The sequence below is a fragment of the Urocitellus parryii genome, chromosome 5 (assembly GCF_045843805.1).
Source record: "Urocitellus parryii isolate mUroPar1 chromosome 5, mUroPar1.hap1, whole genome shotgun sequence".
NCBI classification, from domain to species: Eukaryota; Metazoa; Chordata; class Mammalia; order Rodentia; family Sciuridae; genus Urocitellus; species Urocitellus parryii.
The window spans coordinates 186565019-186586178 of record NC_135535.1 but is presented as its reverse complement, the minus strand read 5'-3'; the positions used below and the strand labels follow the sequence as shown (position 1 = coordinate 186586178).

General features: G+C 40.9%; 1 protein-coding gene across 2 annotated transcripts; it reads right to left on the bottom strand.

The window, feature by feature from the left end:
* Positions 1 to 1583: 1583 nt before the first annotated feature.
* Positions 1584 to 21001, bottom strand: As3mt (arsenite methyltransferase). Of its 2 annotated transcripts, none has more exons than XM_026401175.2 (11): positions 20893 to 21001; positions 20625 to 20680; positions 20267 to 20394; positions 19015 to 19165; positions 18072 to 18208; positions 16511 to 16580; positions 14586 to 14667; positions 13676 to 13807; positions 13209 to 13351; positions 10223 to 10357; positions 1584 to 1828 (listed from the first exon to the last, which is right to left on the bottom strand). In XM_026401175.2, coding segments are annotated over exons 1-11 (1140 nt in total). In that variant the 5' UTR covers positions 20894 to 21001; the 3' UTR covers positions 1584 to 1723. The 2 variants fall into 2 exon arrangements, with proteins under 2 accessions (XP_026256960.1, XP_077655102.1); XM_077798976.1 differs by lacking the exon at positions 1584 to 1828 and adding an exon at positions 2377 to 2433.
* Positions 21002 to 21160: the final 159 nt, after the last annotated feature.

Sequence of the window (21160 nt, the reverse complement as noted above, 5' to 3'; positions counted from 1 at the left end):
ACAACACCTACAAAACAAAAACACCTATTCTTTCCTTTGTCTGTAGCAGCAAATAAGAAACTAGAGTTGAACTTACTTAGAAACCAGAATTTCTTATTTTGAACATCTTTCTTTTATTATTTATTTATTTGTGTATTTAGGTGCCGGGGATTGAACCCAGGGCCTTGTGCATGTGAAGCAAGTACTCTACCAACTGAGCTATAACCCCAGTCCCTAAATAGCTTTCTTTTTAAAAAGAGGAGTCTGTTGTTAGAATCTATTTCAATGTTTTACAGGCCAAAAGATTTTCAAACTACTAATAAAAAAAATCTCTTGGGTCAGGCATGGTGACACATACCTATAACCCCAGTAATTTAGGAGGCTGAGGCAAGAGGATCTCAAGTTTGAGGCCAGCCTCATCAACTTAGTAAGGCCATAAGCAACTCACCAGACCTTGTCTCAAAATAAAAGATGAAAAGGGCTGAGAATGTAGCTCAGTGGTAAAGCACACCTGGGTCCAATCCCCAGTACCAAAAAAAAAAAAAAAAAAAAAAGTTTTCCTTGGGCCTTGCCAGCTCCCCACGCTCCTGTTCTTATTGCACAGAGCTCAGAGCAACTGGCTGAGGTTTTAAAACCCTTCTTTGGTTGAAGGCTATTATTTAAAAATGTGTTATCAGCTTCTGAGTTATCTTTTGGCATGATTAGCATTATGACAAGGACCATGACTTATACCTTTTCTGTGTCCCTGGGCAAAAACTTCAAAGTACAGCTGGATTTCAACTTACTTCATCATCACCGAATCTCCCCTTAATGTTCTTAACCTTTTTCTTTAACTATGGAATCCAGAACTAAATCCAACACTTTCCTAAAAGTTTAACCAGGGGAGCTTTACAAAGGAGGAGAAAAGCTACCATCTTTACCTTCTCTCAACTCTCCTTAAAAACGATGGAACTTTATTCCTGATCCACTTGGGATTTCCCACAGATAGTCACTATGCCATCAATCATTAGGGTCAACAATTTTATTCATTGTTTTCTACATTCAACTGCACAAAAAGAAAAAGATAGAAGTATTTGGTTTAAAATCTCACAGGGTGCCGTGGCACACACCTGTAACCCCAGCAAACTCAGGAGGCTGAGGCAGGAGGATCGCAAGTTTGAGGGAGGCCTCGGCAACTTAGCAACACTTATCTCAAAATAAGAAAATAAAAAGGGCTGGGATGTTGTTCAGTAGTAAAGCATCCCTGGGCTCAATCTGCAGTACCAAAAAATGAGTTATTTGCCTATCAAATTTGACTTGCCAATTTTTTTGCATGATTAACCTGACTTCAGTAGTAGATTTGTTTAGAGAAAACATGGAGAAAAGTCCAAAAGGTGCTGCCCAGCAGGCCAGAAGAAAGATGTTCTTCCTGAGGTCCTCTGCCAACTCTGTTTCCAAAGCCTTTCTTGCCCCTTGACCCAGCCATAGGACTGCTTCACTCAGTTCCACTTCTGACCACTAGGTGACACTAGAACTCTGAATTACTGAAGAAATAGAATAAAACAGCTTAACTAGTCTAAACTTGAGGTGATTTGCTGTGAACCTTTAATCAACACCTTCTAAAATAATTCACTTATTTTTTATTAGTAATCCAAAACATTTTGCCTTTTTTACCATTTATTCCTATGTGCTATGGGGAAGAGCAAGCTAAAAACATGCAGCCTGTTCTTCAGTGGCATGGTCTCCTTGTTGGTTGTAGATTAATTTAGCAGCTTCTCTTTTTGCCACAGCAGCCTCCAGCAACACTGGAGGCACACTTGGGCTTTTTGTTAGAATCTTCTGCAAGCTTGAATGGATCTGTGATAATATCCTGTCAAAGGGCAAATCAAAATGGAAGAACAAGTTAGAGAGGTTTTGATGTACCCAACATTTATATTTCCATTTGATATAAATAGATTTACCAGGAAGAGATAAAATTTTATGATTCCATGGGGTCCTGGGAGTGGCACACATCATTCTACCATAAAGGCACACCTGAATCTTCTACTTTCAAGGTAAATTTCATTTAAATCTTTGGGGGGTTTTATCCCCTACCCCCCCAACCTGGTTGCTGAGGCTTGGACACAGGACCTCCTTCATGCTAGGCAAGCATTCTACCACTGAGTTATAACTCAACGCTAGGTTGGTTGGTTTGTTTCTCTTTTAATGTTAGTTGATTTGGGTTTTTTTGAGATAGAGTCTCACTAAATTGCTAAGGCTGGCCTTGAACTCACAGTCCTCCTGCCTCAGCCTCCCAAGTAGCTGGGATTATAGGTAGGTGATTCTAGGAAAAATATGACTGTGGAGAGACAGTGCAACATACTGACTAAACGTGGTGCTGCTGCTTCTAGAATCAGATGTGGGTTCAAATTCACCACTTTCTAGCTGTGTGACGTTGGTGTAGTAAGTTTATCTTTCTGAGCCTCAGTTCTTCATCTGTAAGATGAGAATAATAAAGGTTATTATAAGGGGCAGGTGACTTCAGCACTCTGAGACCCCCTTTCTTCCCTCTGCATTTATGTAGTGTCTACTGTGTGTAAGGCCCTGTGCAACAGATACTTGTTAATTCTATGTGTGGAGTACCTACTGCCATGAGGACAGTACTAAGGTCAAGTTGTAGAATGTCTTAAACGGCCTTCTGAGGCTGGGCACGGAATTAATGCCTGTAATTCCAGTGATTCAGAAGGATTCCAAGTTCAAGGCCAACCTCAGCAACTTAGAGAGGCCCTCAGCCACTTAGTAAGACCCTGTCTCAAAACAAAAAAATTGGGCTGGGGTTGTGGCTCGGTGGTAAAACACTTGCCTAGCATGAGTGAGGCACTAGGTTGGATCCTTGGCACCACATAAAAATAAAAACAAATAAAATAAAGGTATTGTGTGTCCATCAACAACTTAAAATAAAAATAGAATAAAAATTTTAAAAAGGGCTGGGTTGAGGCTCAATGGTAGAACACTTGCCTAGCAATTGTGAGGCACTGGGTTAGATTCTCAGCACTGCATATAAATAAAGAAAATAAAGGTCCATTGAAAACTAAAAAGAATTTTTTAAATAAATAAAAAAATTTTTAGTTGTAGTTGGACACAATATCTTTATTTTATTTATTTATTATTATGTGGTGCTGAGGATCGAACCCAAAGCCTCACACATGCTAGGCAAGTGCTCTACCACTGAGCCACAACACCAGCCCCGAAATAAAATAAAATTTTAAAAAATAAAAAAAGGACTAGAGATGTAGCTCAGTAGTAAAGTGCCCCTGGGTCAAATCCCCAGTACAAAAAAAAAAAAAAAATCTTAGCTAGTTTACATAATAATGGTGTTGTGGGTACAAGACACAAAATGAAGAAATAAACTATAAATAAAATTTTCAGTCCCACAATAATTTATTCACAACTCTTTTTTTTTTTTTTTTTTTTTTTTTTTTTTTTTAAGAGAGAGTGAGAGAGGAGAGAGAGAGAGAGAGAGAATTTTCCAACATTTATTTTCTAGTTCTCGGCGGACACAACATCTTTGTTGGTATGTGGTGCTGAGGATCGAACCCGGGCCGCACGCATGCCAGGCGAGCGCGCTACCGCTTGAGCCACATCCCCAGCCCTATTCACAACTCTTAAACAAAAAGTTGAGAAAACCCCATTTGTTTTTCTGCTTTGTAACTTACTTGATAGCCCAACCTCATCTGGCATTGAAATACTTTGCTGTCTACACCAAATAAAAGTAAAATTCAAAATAAAAAATAAACAACAACAAAAAAAGGTTTTTATGAGGACTAAATGACATGGTATTTTTTTTACTTTTTTTTGTTTATTTATTTTCTGATAGTAGAGATTGAACCTGGGGTGCTCTATCACTGAGCTACATCCCTTTTTTTTTTTTTTTTTTTTAATTTTGAGACAGAGTCTTGGGAAGATGCCCAGTCTGGCCTGGAATGTGTGATCCTCCTGCACTCCTCCTACCTCAGACTCCAAATCCCTAGGATTACAGGTGTGTACCACTGCATCCAGCTGACATAGTGTCTTGAACATTCTAATTGCTCCATGAAAATTAGCTCCCCTATGTCACTGCTATCATTACTCATGTTGTTACTGGGATGACAATAACCTGAGGTAATAGTTTATAGCACAAATTCAATTTGTATAATTACAGATGCTACATTTTAGTAACTTTTAATACCCAAATACACTTTATCAGTATTAAAAAAGAAGAAAATAAAAGGTAGAAAGGTTCTTAAAAAGTCTCCCCTGAGTGAACCCACAGTAAGAGGCAGCACCATTCCTTCCTCCATTGCGGCAACGATGGGGGACAAGTCCACTCGATCCCGGTGCTGGGCAGACACTCTAGGGTTAATCATCAAAGTCTTCCATAAAAAAAGATAAGAACGCCCTCCTCCAAGAGCACAAGGTTACATTTCTAGGTCACACAGCTGTTTGATTTTTTAAATCTTCCTCCAGTGTCAATTATTCCCATTTGAAAAACTCGAAACCTGAAATACACCTGGCACAGAAAAGACAAGTGCCACATGATGTCACTCTTATGTGGAATCTAAAAAAAAAAAAAAAAAATGATCTTATAGAAGTTGAGAGTGACAGGGTGATTACAGATGCCCAGGAGAATAGGAGAAACGGAGGGACAGCTACGGGGAAAGGCTGACTATGGATAGTATAGCGGAAGCCGAAATTGGGCATCTGACAAGCCATTTACATCCAGGTGTTTCAAGGACCTGGATAAAAAGCCTTTTTACAACCAGAGTTTGTTCCAAATGCCCTTTGAGAATGGCAAGGTCCTCTCTTCCCCCGCCTCAGCCCTCCTGTCTCCACGGGATGTTTACAATGTGGATGAGGCTATGCCAACTTGGGAGAGACGGAACATGACCAGGACAGGGTGAGACCTGTCACAAAGTCTAACAGGAAAAGGGGACAAATAAAAATATGAGAGAAAAGAAGTCTAGGGCATGTTTAGAAAGCAGATGCAGCATGTTTACTTGGTGCCAGCACCTGCAGAGGAAAGGTAAATAACGTGGCAGTCTTCTAGAAAGATCTTAAGCCTAAACAACAGTTCCAACCTTACTTATCTATGGAGGAAGATGAGGAACTTCTATGATCCGGCATTGCTACCATGGGTTGGAATCCCCCCACTCCCTGTGACTAGGGGGGCAGAAAAGGGAAAAACCATCCCTCTACTAGATACGGGCATTGACTGTACACTAATCTGTGGTAACCCAGAATGTTTTCCAGGGTCCTGGGTAATTCTTCTAGATCTGGTGTAAAACCATCAGAGTAAAACACGTATTGCTATAACAAGAAGAGAAGGAGCTCCATGTTTGGGGCAATCTCTCCAGACCCTGAGAGCATTCTTGGGATAGACACTGTATCAGGAAAGACATTACAGACCTCCATGGGGGAATTCTGACTCAGGGCTCGGGGAGCAAAGGTGACACTGAAGGGGAAGCGAAGCAGGAGCCTACTAGCCTTTCTGCCCTGAGGTGGGTAGGACACACCAGGCAGTTCAAACTGTCAGGTAGACATACTGAGACTAGAAAAGAGATAAAAGAATTAGGTTGAGAGTTTACAACCTGTCACAGTGCCTCCACTAGCCCTGTCCACTTGGCTAAAATTCAGATAAAACTTAAGAGAATGGCTGTCAATTACAGGACATTAAACCAGGTGATACATCTGCCTAAGCTTCGGTGCCTAACATTCCCTAGGTAAGAAACAGATGCACCCTGCCTTGCTTCTTTGCACAAAAAGAGACAGAGAGTGGTTGTGTAAACAATAACAATAGTCAACCTTTTCTACCAGAAGTTGCAGGAACCAAACCAGTCGGGAGGCATTAATTTGGGTTTGATAAATGAACAGGTTCCAGGGAGAATATCATCACAGCTCTGGAGGAAAACAAATGTTTAATAGGGGGTTGTAAAGGTAAATCTGCACCTCCTGGCCCTAATCACAGGGAGTGGGGGAACTCCAACCCCTCTGCTTGAGGGCTACACGGCAAGCGAGAATGCCATGACACATCATGTGTTTGGGCCCAATTTGGACAGCATGTACTGTGAAATGGGTGCCTTGGTCACTGTCAGTCTGGCTCAGGTACCCATACATCACACTTAACTGCTCAAGACCTTTGACAGTGGCAGTGTGATAAGCTCTCCTGCTGGGAAAGGTTTGCCTGAGACCAACAGACCATTTCCTCATTCGTTATTGTGCCAGCCACATTGCAAGGCCTCCATACACCACCCGGCTGTTGGTACAGACAACCAGCAGCCATGGCCCGTGAGTGACCACCAGCCTTACTGCCCTAATTCTGCCATTAGCTGCTCTGATTTTCTTCTGTCTTAAGCCACATGGTATCAGTGGTATAGCAGCCCAGACACTTGGGTTGCACCTGTTGGATTAATCTATATCCCAGGCATTTTAAGATGTGAGATCTTAGGCCTTGTGAGATCACCCTGTGGCCAGCTGGGGTGGTGAGGCAGTTTCATAGATAATTAGACTCATTAGCGTCCACAGCTCAGGAACAGTGGGGGGTCTGCCTGATAGCAGGTTGAGACTAATAAAACAGGCCCCTACCCCTTTACACATGGGCTAGTTTGCCCTGAGACTTAAGTTGACTTCAGGATATTGTACATTGCTAGAAATTGCTATTCTCAAGAAGGTTTAGTTTCTTTCTAGAGTTGAGACTAAAAACCTACAGGTAACTTTCATCCTCTTTCTTGCCCGAGAGCTCAACTCATGCCACTTGCTGTACAGATGTCATCTAACTGCATTGGCAAGCTTCATACAGGAGACCTAGAGCCTGCCTGTGGGCTATCCCTACACAGACCTGAATATTCTTACCATACTGAGTAAAGGGAAGGTTTGCACTTTATCTGGTATCATGCCTAGAATCAAATTGGTCTTACATGACCAGACTACCCCTAGGAACACCAGGGATGACCCAGGGTCCTGGATCTCCTGGGGGTAGACAGCCCATTTCTTCATGCATAAGTGAATACACAGTACAATCTTCACCAGTTAACAAGGTATCCTTGATACAATGGAATCAGATAGAATCAGTAGAGAATGAGGTCCCCAGCTATCTGCAGGGACAGGAGGAGGACTGTGCAGATAACCTTGAGGCAGAACCTGGAATGTCCACTGCCTCTCCCTTGACAAGTGAAGGTGGACTACTCTTGTGATTCCAGTGTCAAGGGAAGAGGGTATGTGTGTAAGGCTATAAGAGTTGGAGTAAGGGATGAAATACATGGATTCAGCTTGACAGAGCAGCAGCCATGAGTCATAACCACCAAGATGCCCCAGGGTAGCCCTAGTCAGTTTTTTCTACATAGTTTCTTAGCAAAGTACCACAAGACAATACCATTAGAATGGTATGGTAGAGTTTTACAACAGAACCCTGGGATGTCCCTGACTATTTGCTACTAGCTTAAGATAAACCAGGTACATTCTAATTAGGATGAGGTCATTTTTTGTCCTAACACATATATATGCTCCTCTTTCTGACCCAAATTTTGAGGATCCACTTCATATTGTTGCTGCTCAAGATCATACCTTCACTCAGTAATTTCCCCAATAAATGGCATTTTGTGCAATTCTGGATCTGTCTGTCTCTCTTTCTTTGGTCCCACAGCACCATGGGGCCCATCCTCATATAGAGATCAGGTTATTCCATAACAGGACTCTAAAAGACTTTTTATGAGGTAAAAAAACAGGGAGGAAAAACATACAAGAGATACTTGTACAATGCTGTACACTCAAAGTATTCAAAATTACTACAAAATACTAGCAACAAGAGCTGGGAATGTAGCCAGTAGAGCACTTGCCTAGCATGCAGGGGCCTTGGGTTCCATACACAGCACTGAGAAAAAAAAAAAAAAAAAAAACAGGAAAGAAACATTCATAGAAAAAGATTGCAGAATTTCTGAGACCAGGGGATAGAACACATGGGAGAACAACAAAAGAATTCTGCAAAAGATTCTGGTCAGGACTCAAATACTTAGAACACAGGTCCAAGCAACCAAGACTATTACTGTATACAATCCATAATTATGCCTGCTGTTTCTTGGGTATGTACTCTGTGCCAGGCACTGGGAGAGGCATTTCACATGCATTATTTCATTTGTTCCTCATCACCTGAGGGAAGAAGTTATTACTTCCCTAATACACATAAGGTTTGAGGAGGTTAGGTCACTTGTCAAGATCAGAGCTGAGTGGCAGAATAGCATTTATACTTAGGAGTCCAAGGCTTGTGTGCTTGACCGCCATGCTATGCTACCATCCTGCCCCAGCAACATCAGAATCTCATTTCCCTGGGCTTCCAAGGTTCAGTGCCCACCACTGTTAGGTGCACCACCACTGTTAGGACCTGGTGACTGCCGGGAGCAGCCCTGGCAGGCAAAAGCAAGCTTATAATCCATTATTAAGCCTATTCTAAACAAAACAATATTACAAATGAATGAAGAGACAGTAAAATAATTATGAGAGCATGAATGGGAGAAAAGTAAAAATATATGAGGGGGAAAGAAAGGGACACTTGTATCTGCCACAACTACTTATCTGCTTCTTCATAGAGTAGTTGTGAGAGATTACTTGGCATGAGTTGTGATAAAATACTTTAGAAAATACTATATCAATATAATAGTTACTAGAATAATTCTAAATATAAAACTAAAATATTTTAGAAAATAATCTTTTGTGTGTGTTTGTGTATGTATGTATGTATATAACAGGGATTGAACCCAGGGATGCTCTACAACTGAGCTACCTCCCCAGGCTCCCCTCCAACACTTTTTGAGACAGTCTCATTAAGTTTCCCAGTCTGGCCTTGAACTTGCAATCCTCCTGACTTAGCCTCTGGAGTCACAAAGATCACAGGCAAGTGCCGCCAAAGCCCAGCTTCATTTTAAAATACAGTGGACTACTGTCCCAAATACACATTTAAGAAATTAGGATACAGTGGAGAAATGATGATTATTCAATAAATAAGAAAAGTTGAACTAGTTAATATCAGGGAAAAAATTTGGGGGGACAGGATAAAGGATATATTATTGAGTGTGACTGCAGAGGGGCAACACAGTGGAAGCCCTTCTGAGTACAGGGCCTGCCACTTGTCCAAGGGACCACAATTGGGAATATATTTGATCCCATAGCCATTGGAGATGAGCTGCTTCTCAGCCACCAAATTCATCCACATTAAACTGGGTAAAACCCTAATTCTTTGAGATGTATATTATCTGGGAAACTTGATCTTGGACCTACACAGAACCTCAATTACATATTCTTTGTTCTGCAACTTGGTATGAATGGACATGATGACTACTAGTCCATGTGAACCCTGCCTGTTGTCCCCTGGGACTTCACAAAGCACTTCACAGACTCGCATGGGGCCTAGACTGGGGACAGTATGAGATCAGACATATGGACATTCACTTGGAAAGCACTGTTTCCAAATTCCCTTAGAGTAACGCATGCAAGTAACAGGTTGCATATATATTATCATCCCACCTCAATATTTATGCTAAAATAAATTCCAAAAAGGATTTAAAATTTTAAATGTGAGCCAGGCCTGGTGGTGCACATGTCTAATCCCAGCTACTCAGGAGGCTGGGGCAGGAGGATCACAAGTTTGAGGTCAGTCAGGGCAAGTTGGTGAGACCCTGTCTCAAAAATAAAGAAATAAAAAGACTGGGGATGTAGCTAAGAGGTAGAATGTTCCTGGGTTCAATTTCCAATACCACAAAAAATTTTAAGTTAAATTTTGAAAACAATAAACTTCTGATCTTAGATTTGGCAATGGATTCTTAGACATGACACCAAAAGCACAAGCAACAAAAGAAAAAATAGATAAACTGGAGTTCATCAAAATTAAAATACTATTTATTTATTTATTTGGTACCGAGTATTGAACTTAGGGGTGCTTTACCACACAGCTACATCTCCAGTTTTTTTTTTTTTTTTTTTTTTTTTTTGTGGTGCTAGGGATCAAACCCAGGGCCTAGTGCATGTGAGGTAAGCACTCTACCAACTGAGCTATATCCCCAGCCCCTTCAGTTCTTTTTATTTATTTATTTATTTTTATACAAAGTCTTGCTAAGTTGCTGAGGCTGGCTTTGAATTTGTGATCCTCCTGCCTCAGACTCCCAAGCCACTAGAAATACAGGCATATGCCACTGGGCCCAGCTGCATGATGATTTTTTTAAATGGTTCTCTGAGGTAGGGAACTGAAAGTCACACCAACCTTTGACTCTAACACAAAACAGCCTCCAGATGCTGGCAACTTGTCTCCAATTGGTCTGAAGAGAAAATCTTGAGCAAATCGTGAATTCTTCAAGACAGCTGCTGTGTCTTCATCTACTTCAACAATTTCACCTTCCTAAAGAGCAGCATAAAACAAATATTTGTCTCATTAGAAGGAAAATGCCCAGAAGTTTTACTAATGATGGTATTTTAAGATTAAAAGACCACACCATTCCTTCTGATGTAGCTTTCCCTCATGTTCGGACCCTGCTACTAATTCCATGGGTATTCATAGATGAAACTGAAGAGTGTCATAATTAATCTTTCTTTGGTGACAGTGCTAAAGGACATTTATTGTTCCAGTGTCTCAGACAGATGTAGAAATCAGTGAATTTATTACTAAAGGATGGGCTTTGGATAAGTGGTTTTTAAATAGTATTTCCTTGAGTCCCAGAGTGCCTGGGAGGTATGGGTTATGTAAAGCAATTCCTGACACATGGTATTTTTTTAAACAATTTACTTTATATATATATATATATATATATATATATATATATATATATATATATAAAATGTGTGTGTATGTATATATGTATATGTATGTGTGTGTGTATATATATATATATATATATACCTTTATTTATTTATTTTTATGTGGTGTTGAGGATCAAATCCAGGGCCTTGCACGTGCTAGACAAGTGCTCTACTGCTAGCCACAACCTCAGCCCCTGACACATGGCATTTTAAAGGAGATTTTTTTTTAAAATGCTATTAAAATGTTGTTTTGAAAGCCCCTAGAGCAGATAATGATCTCAAAGTCCTTTCCACTTTGCTATGCGACTCCACAGGACCTGACAGTACACCAAGTCCTTGAAGCAGCACTGAGGGTTCTACTCCACCAGTGTATAATAATCATGAAGATAAGATTTGGATCAAAAACTCAGAAGATGAAGATAGTTAAGTCCTTCTATCTTTGGAACAAATAATGGCTGCACCTTGTTTACTGATATTTCAGTATATATGTACCAGGTATTTTGCTATATTATTGTTAATCTCTACAGAAACTTAGCAAAACTGGTTATTATTATTCCTACTTTATAGTAAAGCAAACTGCTCTATTATAATTTGGGTGACTTATTCTAGTTTACCCAAATAATAAATATCAGAGCCAGAATTTGAACCCAGGTATCTGATTCCAAAGTCAATACTTTTCCATCTTGAGAAAACAAAGTCTACCCTACAAAGAGTACATTGAAGTTAGTGTTATCATTAAACCCTAAAACTCTTGAGTTCCATGATGCAGTTAAAACTGCCAGGCACAGTGGTGCATTCCTGTAATCCTAGTGGCTTAGGAGACTGAGACAAGAGGATCGCAAGGTCAAAGCCAGCCTCAGCAATTCTGCGCGAGGTGCTAAGCAACTCAGTGAGGCCCTGTCCCTAAATAAAATACAAAATAGGGCTGGGGATGTGGCTCAGTGGTCAAGTGCCCCTGAGTTCAATCCCTAGTACCAAAAAAAAAAAAAAAAAAAACTTGAAATACTGTTATGTAGTGCTTCTGTTCTTTTCCATCTCACTTCTCTATATGAAATTTTTTTCTTTTCCTTTTTTTTTTTTTTTGGCACTTGGGATTGAACCCAAGGGCATTTTATCACTAAGCTACATCCCCAGTAATTTTGATTTTTTAAATTTGGACAAGGTCTCATCTTGACACAGGTAATTTCATTCAGTGTACTTACACACATCTGGGTGTATAGCCTACTACACATCTAGGCTATGTGCTGTGTAGGTGTATATACACATAATACATATACTCATTGCTCCCAGGGCCATGATGAATGAAACAATACAAGATTAAATCAAGCACAAATTAAAATAAAATCAAAAGAGTAAACAATGAGATATATGCACATGTTACTGGAATAATGCAACATATTCTTTTACAGTAAACTTTTTTTCTTTAAGAAGTATACTTTAAAATATCAATAAAAGGGCTAGGGATATGGCTCAGTGGTAAAGTGCTTTCCTAACATGCTAAAGGTCCTAGGTTCAATCTCTAGCACTGAAACAAAAATTTTTTTCAATAAAAAGTAAAATACAGTAAATATGTGAACCAGTAATATCATCTGAGCCAGTAATATCATCATCATTTATCATCATTATCAAATATTATGTTCTATACATAATTATATTTGCTATACTTTTACAGGACTGGCAGAAGAGTAGGTTTGTTTATATACACAACAGGAGAAACATATGAGTAATATGTTGTGCTATGACTTTATGATTGCTACATTGTCTCTAGGTAATCTTATGGGACCATTGTTATATCTACAGTCTGTTCTTGACTGAAACATTGTTACACAGCACATGACCACATGGGTATATGTACATATATATACATACAGATGTACAGATATTTGTACAAACAGCTGAAGCAAACATGATAAAATGTTCTCAGTTGCTGAAATAGGTAGTGGGTATATAGGTATTCACTGAATTTTTAAAATTTTTTTAAATTTTTCTGTATTTAAAAACATTTTTTATAACAAATATAGGGAAAGTACTTTTTGACTTCACTTACAAACAGCCAGGAGCTAAAGTAGCTGAAGTAGGAATATCCCAAGTTTGAAGCCAGCGTCAGCAACTTAGTGAGACTTTAAGTAACTCAGAAAGACCTGTCTCTAAATAAAATATTTATAAAGGACTGGGAATGTGGCTTAGTGGTTAAGCACCCCTGGATTTAATCCCTAGTACCAAAACCAAAAACAAAACAAAACAAAAAAAACAAAGCTATAAAAAATAAGACATAATGCAAGGTCAAGAAAACGTGCCTGAAGCAAGAGCAAGAGTAGAAAGACTGCCAGAGGCCGTGGACATCTTCCTTCCTCCTGCAATGCTAGGGTTTGACACAAGGTCTCTCACATGCTAGATAAGAAGCACTCTACCACTGACCTACCTGCCCCAGTACCATGTGTGTTTTTATTTACCTTAAATGTGAAATTTGCATCAAATATTAATTGTTTTTCATGTCCTGTGATTCCTCCATTGTAAACAGTTTGGCATCTTTCAGTTGGTCCAGTGTTAGGGAGTTTGAAGAGGCGAAATGTGGCCGAAACAAAACGACAATCACCTAGAAAGAGATACCCATGGTTCACCTCCTGCACTCCAACAGTGTTATTTTGCTCAGCTCATGAGGATAGAACATTTCATAAAGATGATATTCTTCTTTGCATTCTGCCAACGACCTTTCTGAGCACTTCATTTTACTTATTGAATAACTTCAAAATGATTTATTAAATACCAAATTTTGGGAGGGGGTGGACATTATTTAAGAGACATGATAGACGTTTCCAGATGACAAAGTCTCCCCTGGGAGAATCACTCAGTAGACAGTAATAACCAAATTTAAACCATTCAGGCTGCAATTATAATACTCCCTTCTGTTTTTCCTTACCAATAATTCTTTCAAGTTCCTTGTTTTGAATTGTAATGAGATTGGCAGTGACTAAACGTGGAGGGCAGAATCCAATTTTTTGGGCAAGGAAGAAAAGATCCTTCCAGTACAAAGCACCACCTAGGCACTCACCTTAAAAAAAAAAATACATATTAATCAATTCATAAAGCAGTAATAAAGAAACTAATACTCATACAATTACTTATGACATAGTATTAGTTAAAACCTAAGGCCTAGAAACAGAAACTAAGATAAACATCCTCCAAGGCTTAGAAACTCCTGATTAAAACTGCATATTGTTGCCAGGCGCAGTAGCCCACACCTGCAATCCCAGTGACTCAAGTGGCTGAGGTAGAGTTATCACAAGTTCAAGGTCAACTTCAGCAACTTATAGTGAGACCCTGTCTCAAGTCTGGAGACATGGCTCAGTGGTAGAACCCACACTGCCTGGTACACTCCCCAGAACCACAAAAACAACACAAAAAAATAAAAACAACTTTTAATTTCATAGACTGACCACAAAAATGCATGAATATTTTCAACTTCCAGAGACTCCATTAAAGTGACAATAAAGGCAACATCACAGTGATGAGAACATTAAGGGGACTTAGGGGGCATGGACTCTGTCTGGTTGCCTTCATTTCCACACTGTATTTTTCACATTCTTTACCCCATTTAATCTTCATAACAGCCAGATTGTATCATTATTTACATTTTACAGTTTGGAAAGCAACAACTTTAGAGATTAATTAATTTGCCCAAGACCACATCCCTTTTGAGTGGCAAAGGAAACCTCAGCCTCCTGGCCTTACCCCATCCATCTGATCTCACATCAGATACCCTCCTTCTGGAAGGACGGGTCTCTGTACATAATCATCTACCTTAAAACAAAACAACCAAGAACACCTACCCCATAAAACTTTGTGTGTCTTGATTTCTTCTGGCAATTCAAGGCTGGCATAGACGTCACTGAAATATAGCTCCCCACCGTGCTGAAACACAGCAGTGTTAGTCCAAGCAAGGTTAAAGATTAAATTGATCCCAGATAACAAGAAAATGGATGAGGGCACAAGATCAATTTCAAAAACCCACGCAAGTGTTTGAGCTGACCACGCTGACCCTTTGTGAACAAATAACAGCTGCTTCCCTTACTGCAATCAATAACCAAAATCTTTTTTTTCAGTGCCCTATCCAACAGGCGATAAAATCACTTTGAACAAGTATCTTCCTTCCTTTAAGTGCCTTTCTCTTAAAGATGCTTGGATTGCCTCGATTTTTAACCAATCCAAACAAATACAGGCCCAGTTGGTTGTAAAACTAACAGAAGATTTAACGGTATTCATAGATTCTCAGCCATTAACAATTATATAACTTTTTGTAATGTTATTATTATACATTATATTTTTAAAATATTAGGCTGGGGGTGTAGCTCAGTAGTAGAGTGCTTGCCAGTCATGCATAACACCCTGGGGTCAATTTCCAGTGGAAAAAAAAAAAAAAAGTTGTTCTTCTAATCCAAGGCAAATGAGTGATCCAGAACTTATGAATTTATTTAGCTGATTTCAAAAGCATAGAGGTTCCAAGAGCAGTGGTGCACACCTGCAATCTCAGCAGCTTGGGAGGCTAACGTAGGAGGATAGTGAGTTCAAAGCCAGCCTCAGCAAAAGCAAGGCACTAAACAACTCAGTGAGACCCTGTCTCTAAATAAATTACAAAATAGGGCTGGGGATGTGGCTTAGTGTTCAAGTGCTCCTGAGTTCAATTCCCACTACCCCCCCTAAAAAAAAAAAAAAAAAAATATATATATATATATATATAGAGAGAGAGAGAGAGAGAGAGAGAGAGAGAAGTCTATATTCTATAAAGTTTACCTTATAAAGCACATGTTGGTGAAGATAGCTGGTATATAAAATGGCACATTAACAAAGACATTGTGAGATCATTTCTACCTATTTTTATTTGAGCTGTATTATAGTATTATATTTTAATTTCTCTAAACTAAAACTAAAAATCTCAATTTTTTAAAAGGCCTGGGATGCAACCCAAGGCCTCGTGCATGCAGAGCAAGTGCTCTACACTGACCTAAATCCCCAGCCCCCGCAAATCTCAGAAGTTTGTGTCTTTTAGTGCAAAGACCCATCTCATGACACACAGGAAGGCTGTGCAGCTCCTCCAAGTTTTCCTTTTAGAAAGACATTAATGACGGGCTGGGGATGTGGCTCAAGCGGTAGCGTGCTCGCCTCGCATGCGTGCTGCCCGGGTTCGATCCTCAGCACCACATACCAACAAAGATGTTGTGTCCGCCGAGAACTAAAAAATAAATATTAAAAATTCTCTCTCTCTCTCTCTCTCCCCCCTCTCTCACTCTCTCTTAAAAAAAAAAAAAAAAAAGAAAGACATTAATGTAAGTTCCATCTTCTCTAACTTCCCAAAGATCTGAAATCCTGGGAGATAAGAAATCAATAGCTCTGAGAAACACTGCACATTCTAGCAGACAGAATATTCATAGCAACCTTTCAGTAAGGCCAAAGGTTCCTACAGCTCTGCACAAATATGCTAGGATCACATCCAGCAGCAAGCACAAAAAGTCAATAAGGCAAAGATTTTAATGTGTTCAATGACAATCATGACACACAGACTTGATATCTTATGCAAACTGAGAAGGAAAAGAAGCTGCATCTAGGGGGTTTTGCCACTCTACATTTTTGCCACCCTTTTTAAATTTGGCGGATATGTTTAAGAGATTGAGCCCTCAGTTTATGGAGGAAAGAACAGGACTGATTCCATCAGCACTCAATGATGTTTTAAGATCATTTATGTCACCCCTCCCCTCACCTTCAGGACTCGATACACTTCTTGCAGCACTTGTTCTTTATCAGGCACAAGGTTAATAACACAATTGGATCTGAAAAAAGAAAAGATGTTAAAGGACTCAAATCTTTTATGTTCCTAAAGGTAGTTCCCATTTTGTCAAAACTACACCATTCTTCTGAATGCCCCCCTCCTCTCTTCCCTGCACTCAACTTTTTTTGCAAGGCAAGGGAGATAGGGAGTGTTTAAAATTCCAACTATTATCAAGTAAGAATGTACAGAAAAAAATAGGAGGTTCTGCTGGATGAGTGGCACACGCATATAATCCCAGCAATTTGGGAGACTGAAGCAGGAGGACTGCAAATTCAAGGCCAGCCTCAGCAATGTAAAAGACCCTGTCTCCAAATAAAAAATACAAAAGGGCTGGGGATGTGGCTCAGTGGTTAAGTGCCCCTGGGTTCAATCCCTGGTTGTATAAATACATAAATAGGGCTGGGGATGTTGTTCAGTGGTAGAATGTGCCTCCGTTCAATCCCTAGTACACAAAAAACAGAAAAGAGAGAAAGAAAAAAAGGAGGCAGGGTTCTTATTTGTTTTGCCCTAATGCTAAACAAGCAACAAGTTGAAACCTGGGACCAGCATTTCTTAAGCCACAAGTGAATAAACTAAGTTCCTTGATGGCAGCTCTCCTAATGCTGTCACTTAGGTATGATTTGACAACTCAGAGGAAAACAAGAAAACACAGAATCCTATAATTTGCCATCAAAATACTACGGTCATGAGCCATATAATATTTTGGGGGATGGACAGACTACATACATTTAATATGATGGTGGTCTCATAAGGTTATAATTGAACTGAAAATTCCTATTGCCTAGTGACATTGTAGCCATAGTAACATAGCACAACATACTGCTGGTGTGTTTGTGGTGATGCTGGTATCAAACCTACTGCACTCATATAAAAACAGAGCACAAACAATTGTATATAGCGCATGGTACCTGATAATAATAATGAACAACAGTGTAATTGGTTTATGTATTTACTGTACTATTGATAATTAGCATATACTCTTACTTAACAAAAAAGACATTCACTATAAAAAGGTATGCCACATTACCCCAGCAGAAGCCTCATACATTTCCTCTGTACCTTATCTCCATCACATCATTTTTTCATATTCTGGATTTCATCTCATGTTGCTTTGTTCATCTTGGCCCCAGGGGCAATAGGCTATTCACAATGAGGAAATTGCCTACAGTGCATTTTTCAGAATGTGTTCTGTCATTAAGAAGCCTGTGACTCTACTGAAGATAGTAGGTCAGTGTGTGTTGTATGAGCAGATTTGGTTCAGCTGATCTTTTGGGTTCACTGGATTATGGTTTGGTTTAAAGTAAATTATCTTGAGCTAGTGCGTTCTGCTGCCAATGGACCATGAGCAACTCAGATCAGTTTCTTTCCTTAATGAGGTCATGCTAAGTTTAGTTTTGTGCCCTAAGTGAGAGTCAGTTCAGCAAAAAGTGGTGGCATTTGTGTGTTCTACAGGAAATAGGCTTTACTCATAACTATAAGGATATAGGCCTACATAACAATATCGTAACTCTCATTCTGAATTCCAGCTTCTGCCAACTTCTCAATGTAGCCATGAATAAAAGTCACATTGGATGTCTGGAAGCCATATTTTTCCATGTGATAGTCAAGGTAATTTTTAGCCACTTCTACCTAAAGGAAGAAAAATATAGATTTCATTATCAACATTTTCAAAAAATACCACATTTTCTCTAAAATTTTACTATTACTAGTGAAATACTCTTTCCCAAGAAGTATATTTCTTTCTTCTTTTTTTGGGGGGGGAGGCTTTATTTTTAAAAATTTGTTCTTCTTAGATGTACATGACAGTAGAGTGTATTTTGACATTATATATACATGGAGTATAACATTCTAATTAGGATCCCACTCTTGTGGTTGAACACGAAGTGGAGTTACATTGGTCTTTTATTCATATATGGGCATAGGAAAGTTCTATCCTATTCTTACTACTGTCTTTCCTATTCCCATACCCCTCCCTTCTCTTCATTCCCCTTTGTCTAATCCAGTTAACTTCCATTCTTCCCTCCCCAGTATATTTCTTGTATTCTTGGATAAGCATGCAAGATTCCTATTGACCTTGAAGGATATGCTACATACTAGCACATAAACTCTCAGTTACATGGGTCTTGCTTGAATAACCCCTTCATTCAATGGTAATCTTTCAAGTCAGATTGCAGAAGGAAAGAAAAGATGAAACTTCATTGGGTCATCATGATATTCATATATCAGATCAAATCTCTGGCTTTGTATTCTCTCAGAAGAGCCGCTAATGGTCAAAGTCCTCAGCTTCCAGGACAAGAGGCACTAAAGGCACAATTGATCATTGCTAAATAGCCACCTTTTAAAATTATCCCTAGAGTCACAAAGGAACCAATTTCATCCCTCCAAGAATGCACTGGAGAATTCTTTCCTCCTTGTCCTCCAAATCTTTGCCTTACCTGGCCTTCAGTCATGTCTATGCCTGTGACGTGGCCCTTCTCACCAACCAGTTGGCTAAGTGCATAGCAATCTCTGCCACTTCCACTACCCAAATCCAAAATCCGGCAGTTTTCCAGACACTCAGGGATGACCAGACCACAGCCATAATACCTGAGAAATGGAAACTACAGATTTTTTTTCCCATAGACTACTAGAAAATATGAAAACACTAAATCTTATACCTTCCTCTTTTTCTTCTTTTCTCTTATCACTCATTCATATTTCTATTTAGTTGTTTAGTCTCCCCCTCTAAATTGGAAGCTGCAAGGAGGCTGGGACCACATCTGCTTTCCCACAGTATTTTTGGGTACTGTGCTAGGTATTACAATTTAAATAAACCATCTAAAATATTTGCTGAATAAACACATTTGGAGCCAGGTGCTGTGGTGCACACTGGTAATTCCAGCTACTCAGGAGGCTGAGGCAGGAGAATCCCAAGTTCAAGGACAGCCTCAGCAACTTAGCAAGATAATGTCCCAAAACTAAAATTTTTAAAAAAAGGGCAGAGCTCAGTGGTACAACACTTGCCTAATATAAATGTCAGGTCCTGGGTTCAATCCCCAGCACCACAAAAGAACAATATTTGGACATTAGCTGCTTAGCATCTTATTCAGGCCCAGGACTGAGCTATTTTTTGAGGAAAAAAATTCTGTTCCCCAGGTGCATTTATACTAACTTGGAAGGTGAAACATAAGCACAGAAAACATTTTTCATGATTAATTGACACTTAGTTTAAGTGTCACAGGAGTGAGTGCCATAGCAGTTTGGGAAGAAGGTGCTCAAGGATTAGAGGCTTTCTAAAGTGGGTAGGACATTAGTGAGGTGCTGGAGGGCTAGAGCTGGGAAGATGGAAAGAAAAAGGAAGGCTCTCCACATTGGTAACTGCTCGCTGGCCAGGCAGTGCTGATAGCAGTGAGAAATGAACAGTCAGAGGGAGCCAAAGCCAGTTAGGAAGGGAGGGCCATACTAGGACAGTCTTGAAGGTCAGGTTCCAGGAATATGACTGTGTCTTGTAGTGGGAAGGGAGGGAGGGGTGTCTTTGGAGGTCCTTAAGCAGAGCAGTTAAGATGATCAGTGCTGAACTTTGGGAGGCTTACAATAGACAAAGCAAGCAGGGTGACCTGGTGGAGATGGCTTAATTCCTTAATGCCTGGCATCACTATCTTTTGGGAAAGCTACAGTCTGGAGGCTTCATGGGTCAGGGAATTCTACCTTAAGGTAACTTCTTCGTGCACATTCTGCAGGGCTTCTCTGATGTGCTTGGGTACAGGCCTGGCCACGGTGACGCAGGCATTAGTCTGGAGGTCTTTCGATGTCTTCAGCACCTGCCCGTAGTAGTTCTAACCCAGGGTGGAGATGGGTGAGGCGGGGAAAGGGTGTCTGCAGGAGAGGGCTCCACCACCAACCCCTACCCTCCCTCCCAGGCCTGGCTGACCCTTGCCCCCTGGCAAAGCTCCAAGCCTGGGCTTAGCGCTCCTCGGGGGCAGGAGTAGGCCTCGCGGGCTTCCAAAGGCCAGGGCTCTTGCCTAGCGGAGTCCCTGTGGGCCCTTCCTGGCCCTACCGCTCCCACCTGCACGTCCTTCCGGATGTCGGCCTTCTGGCTCTCGGCGTCGCGGGGGGCGGCCACTGCCAAGGGAGGAAAGGGAGCTGGAAGAGTGAAGGTGGGGGGCGGGCTCGGGCGGGGGCGACGGACCGAGGGCTGGCTGAGGGGCGGCGGCGCGCCTCGCGGGGGGCGGAGGTCTTGCAGGGGATAGCGGGCGGCTCCCGCGTGGCAGTGGCGGGACCGGGGCTGGAGAAGGGGCTGCGACCTGGCCTGAGGGCGAGGGGCGCGCACTCACTGTCTCACGGGCTTCAGGGCCGGGACCTGCGCTCGCCCCGCCCTGGCGCCGCCGGCGGGATCCCGACCCAACCCGGACGCGGGCGGGAACCGGGCGGGAAGGCACCGTACCGCCCCCTGCCCTGCGCCGCTGGCCTCGCGTCGCCTCCCAGGCCTGCTGGAGCCAGTCGCGGAGGTTGCCTTTGGTGGTTACAGCATCTGCTGTCTGCTCCGCTGTGATTCTTCATTTACAGGAGCACATATGCTGCCTTCATCGAATACCCAGAGAC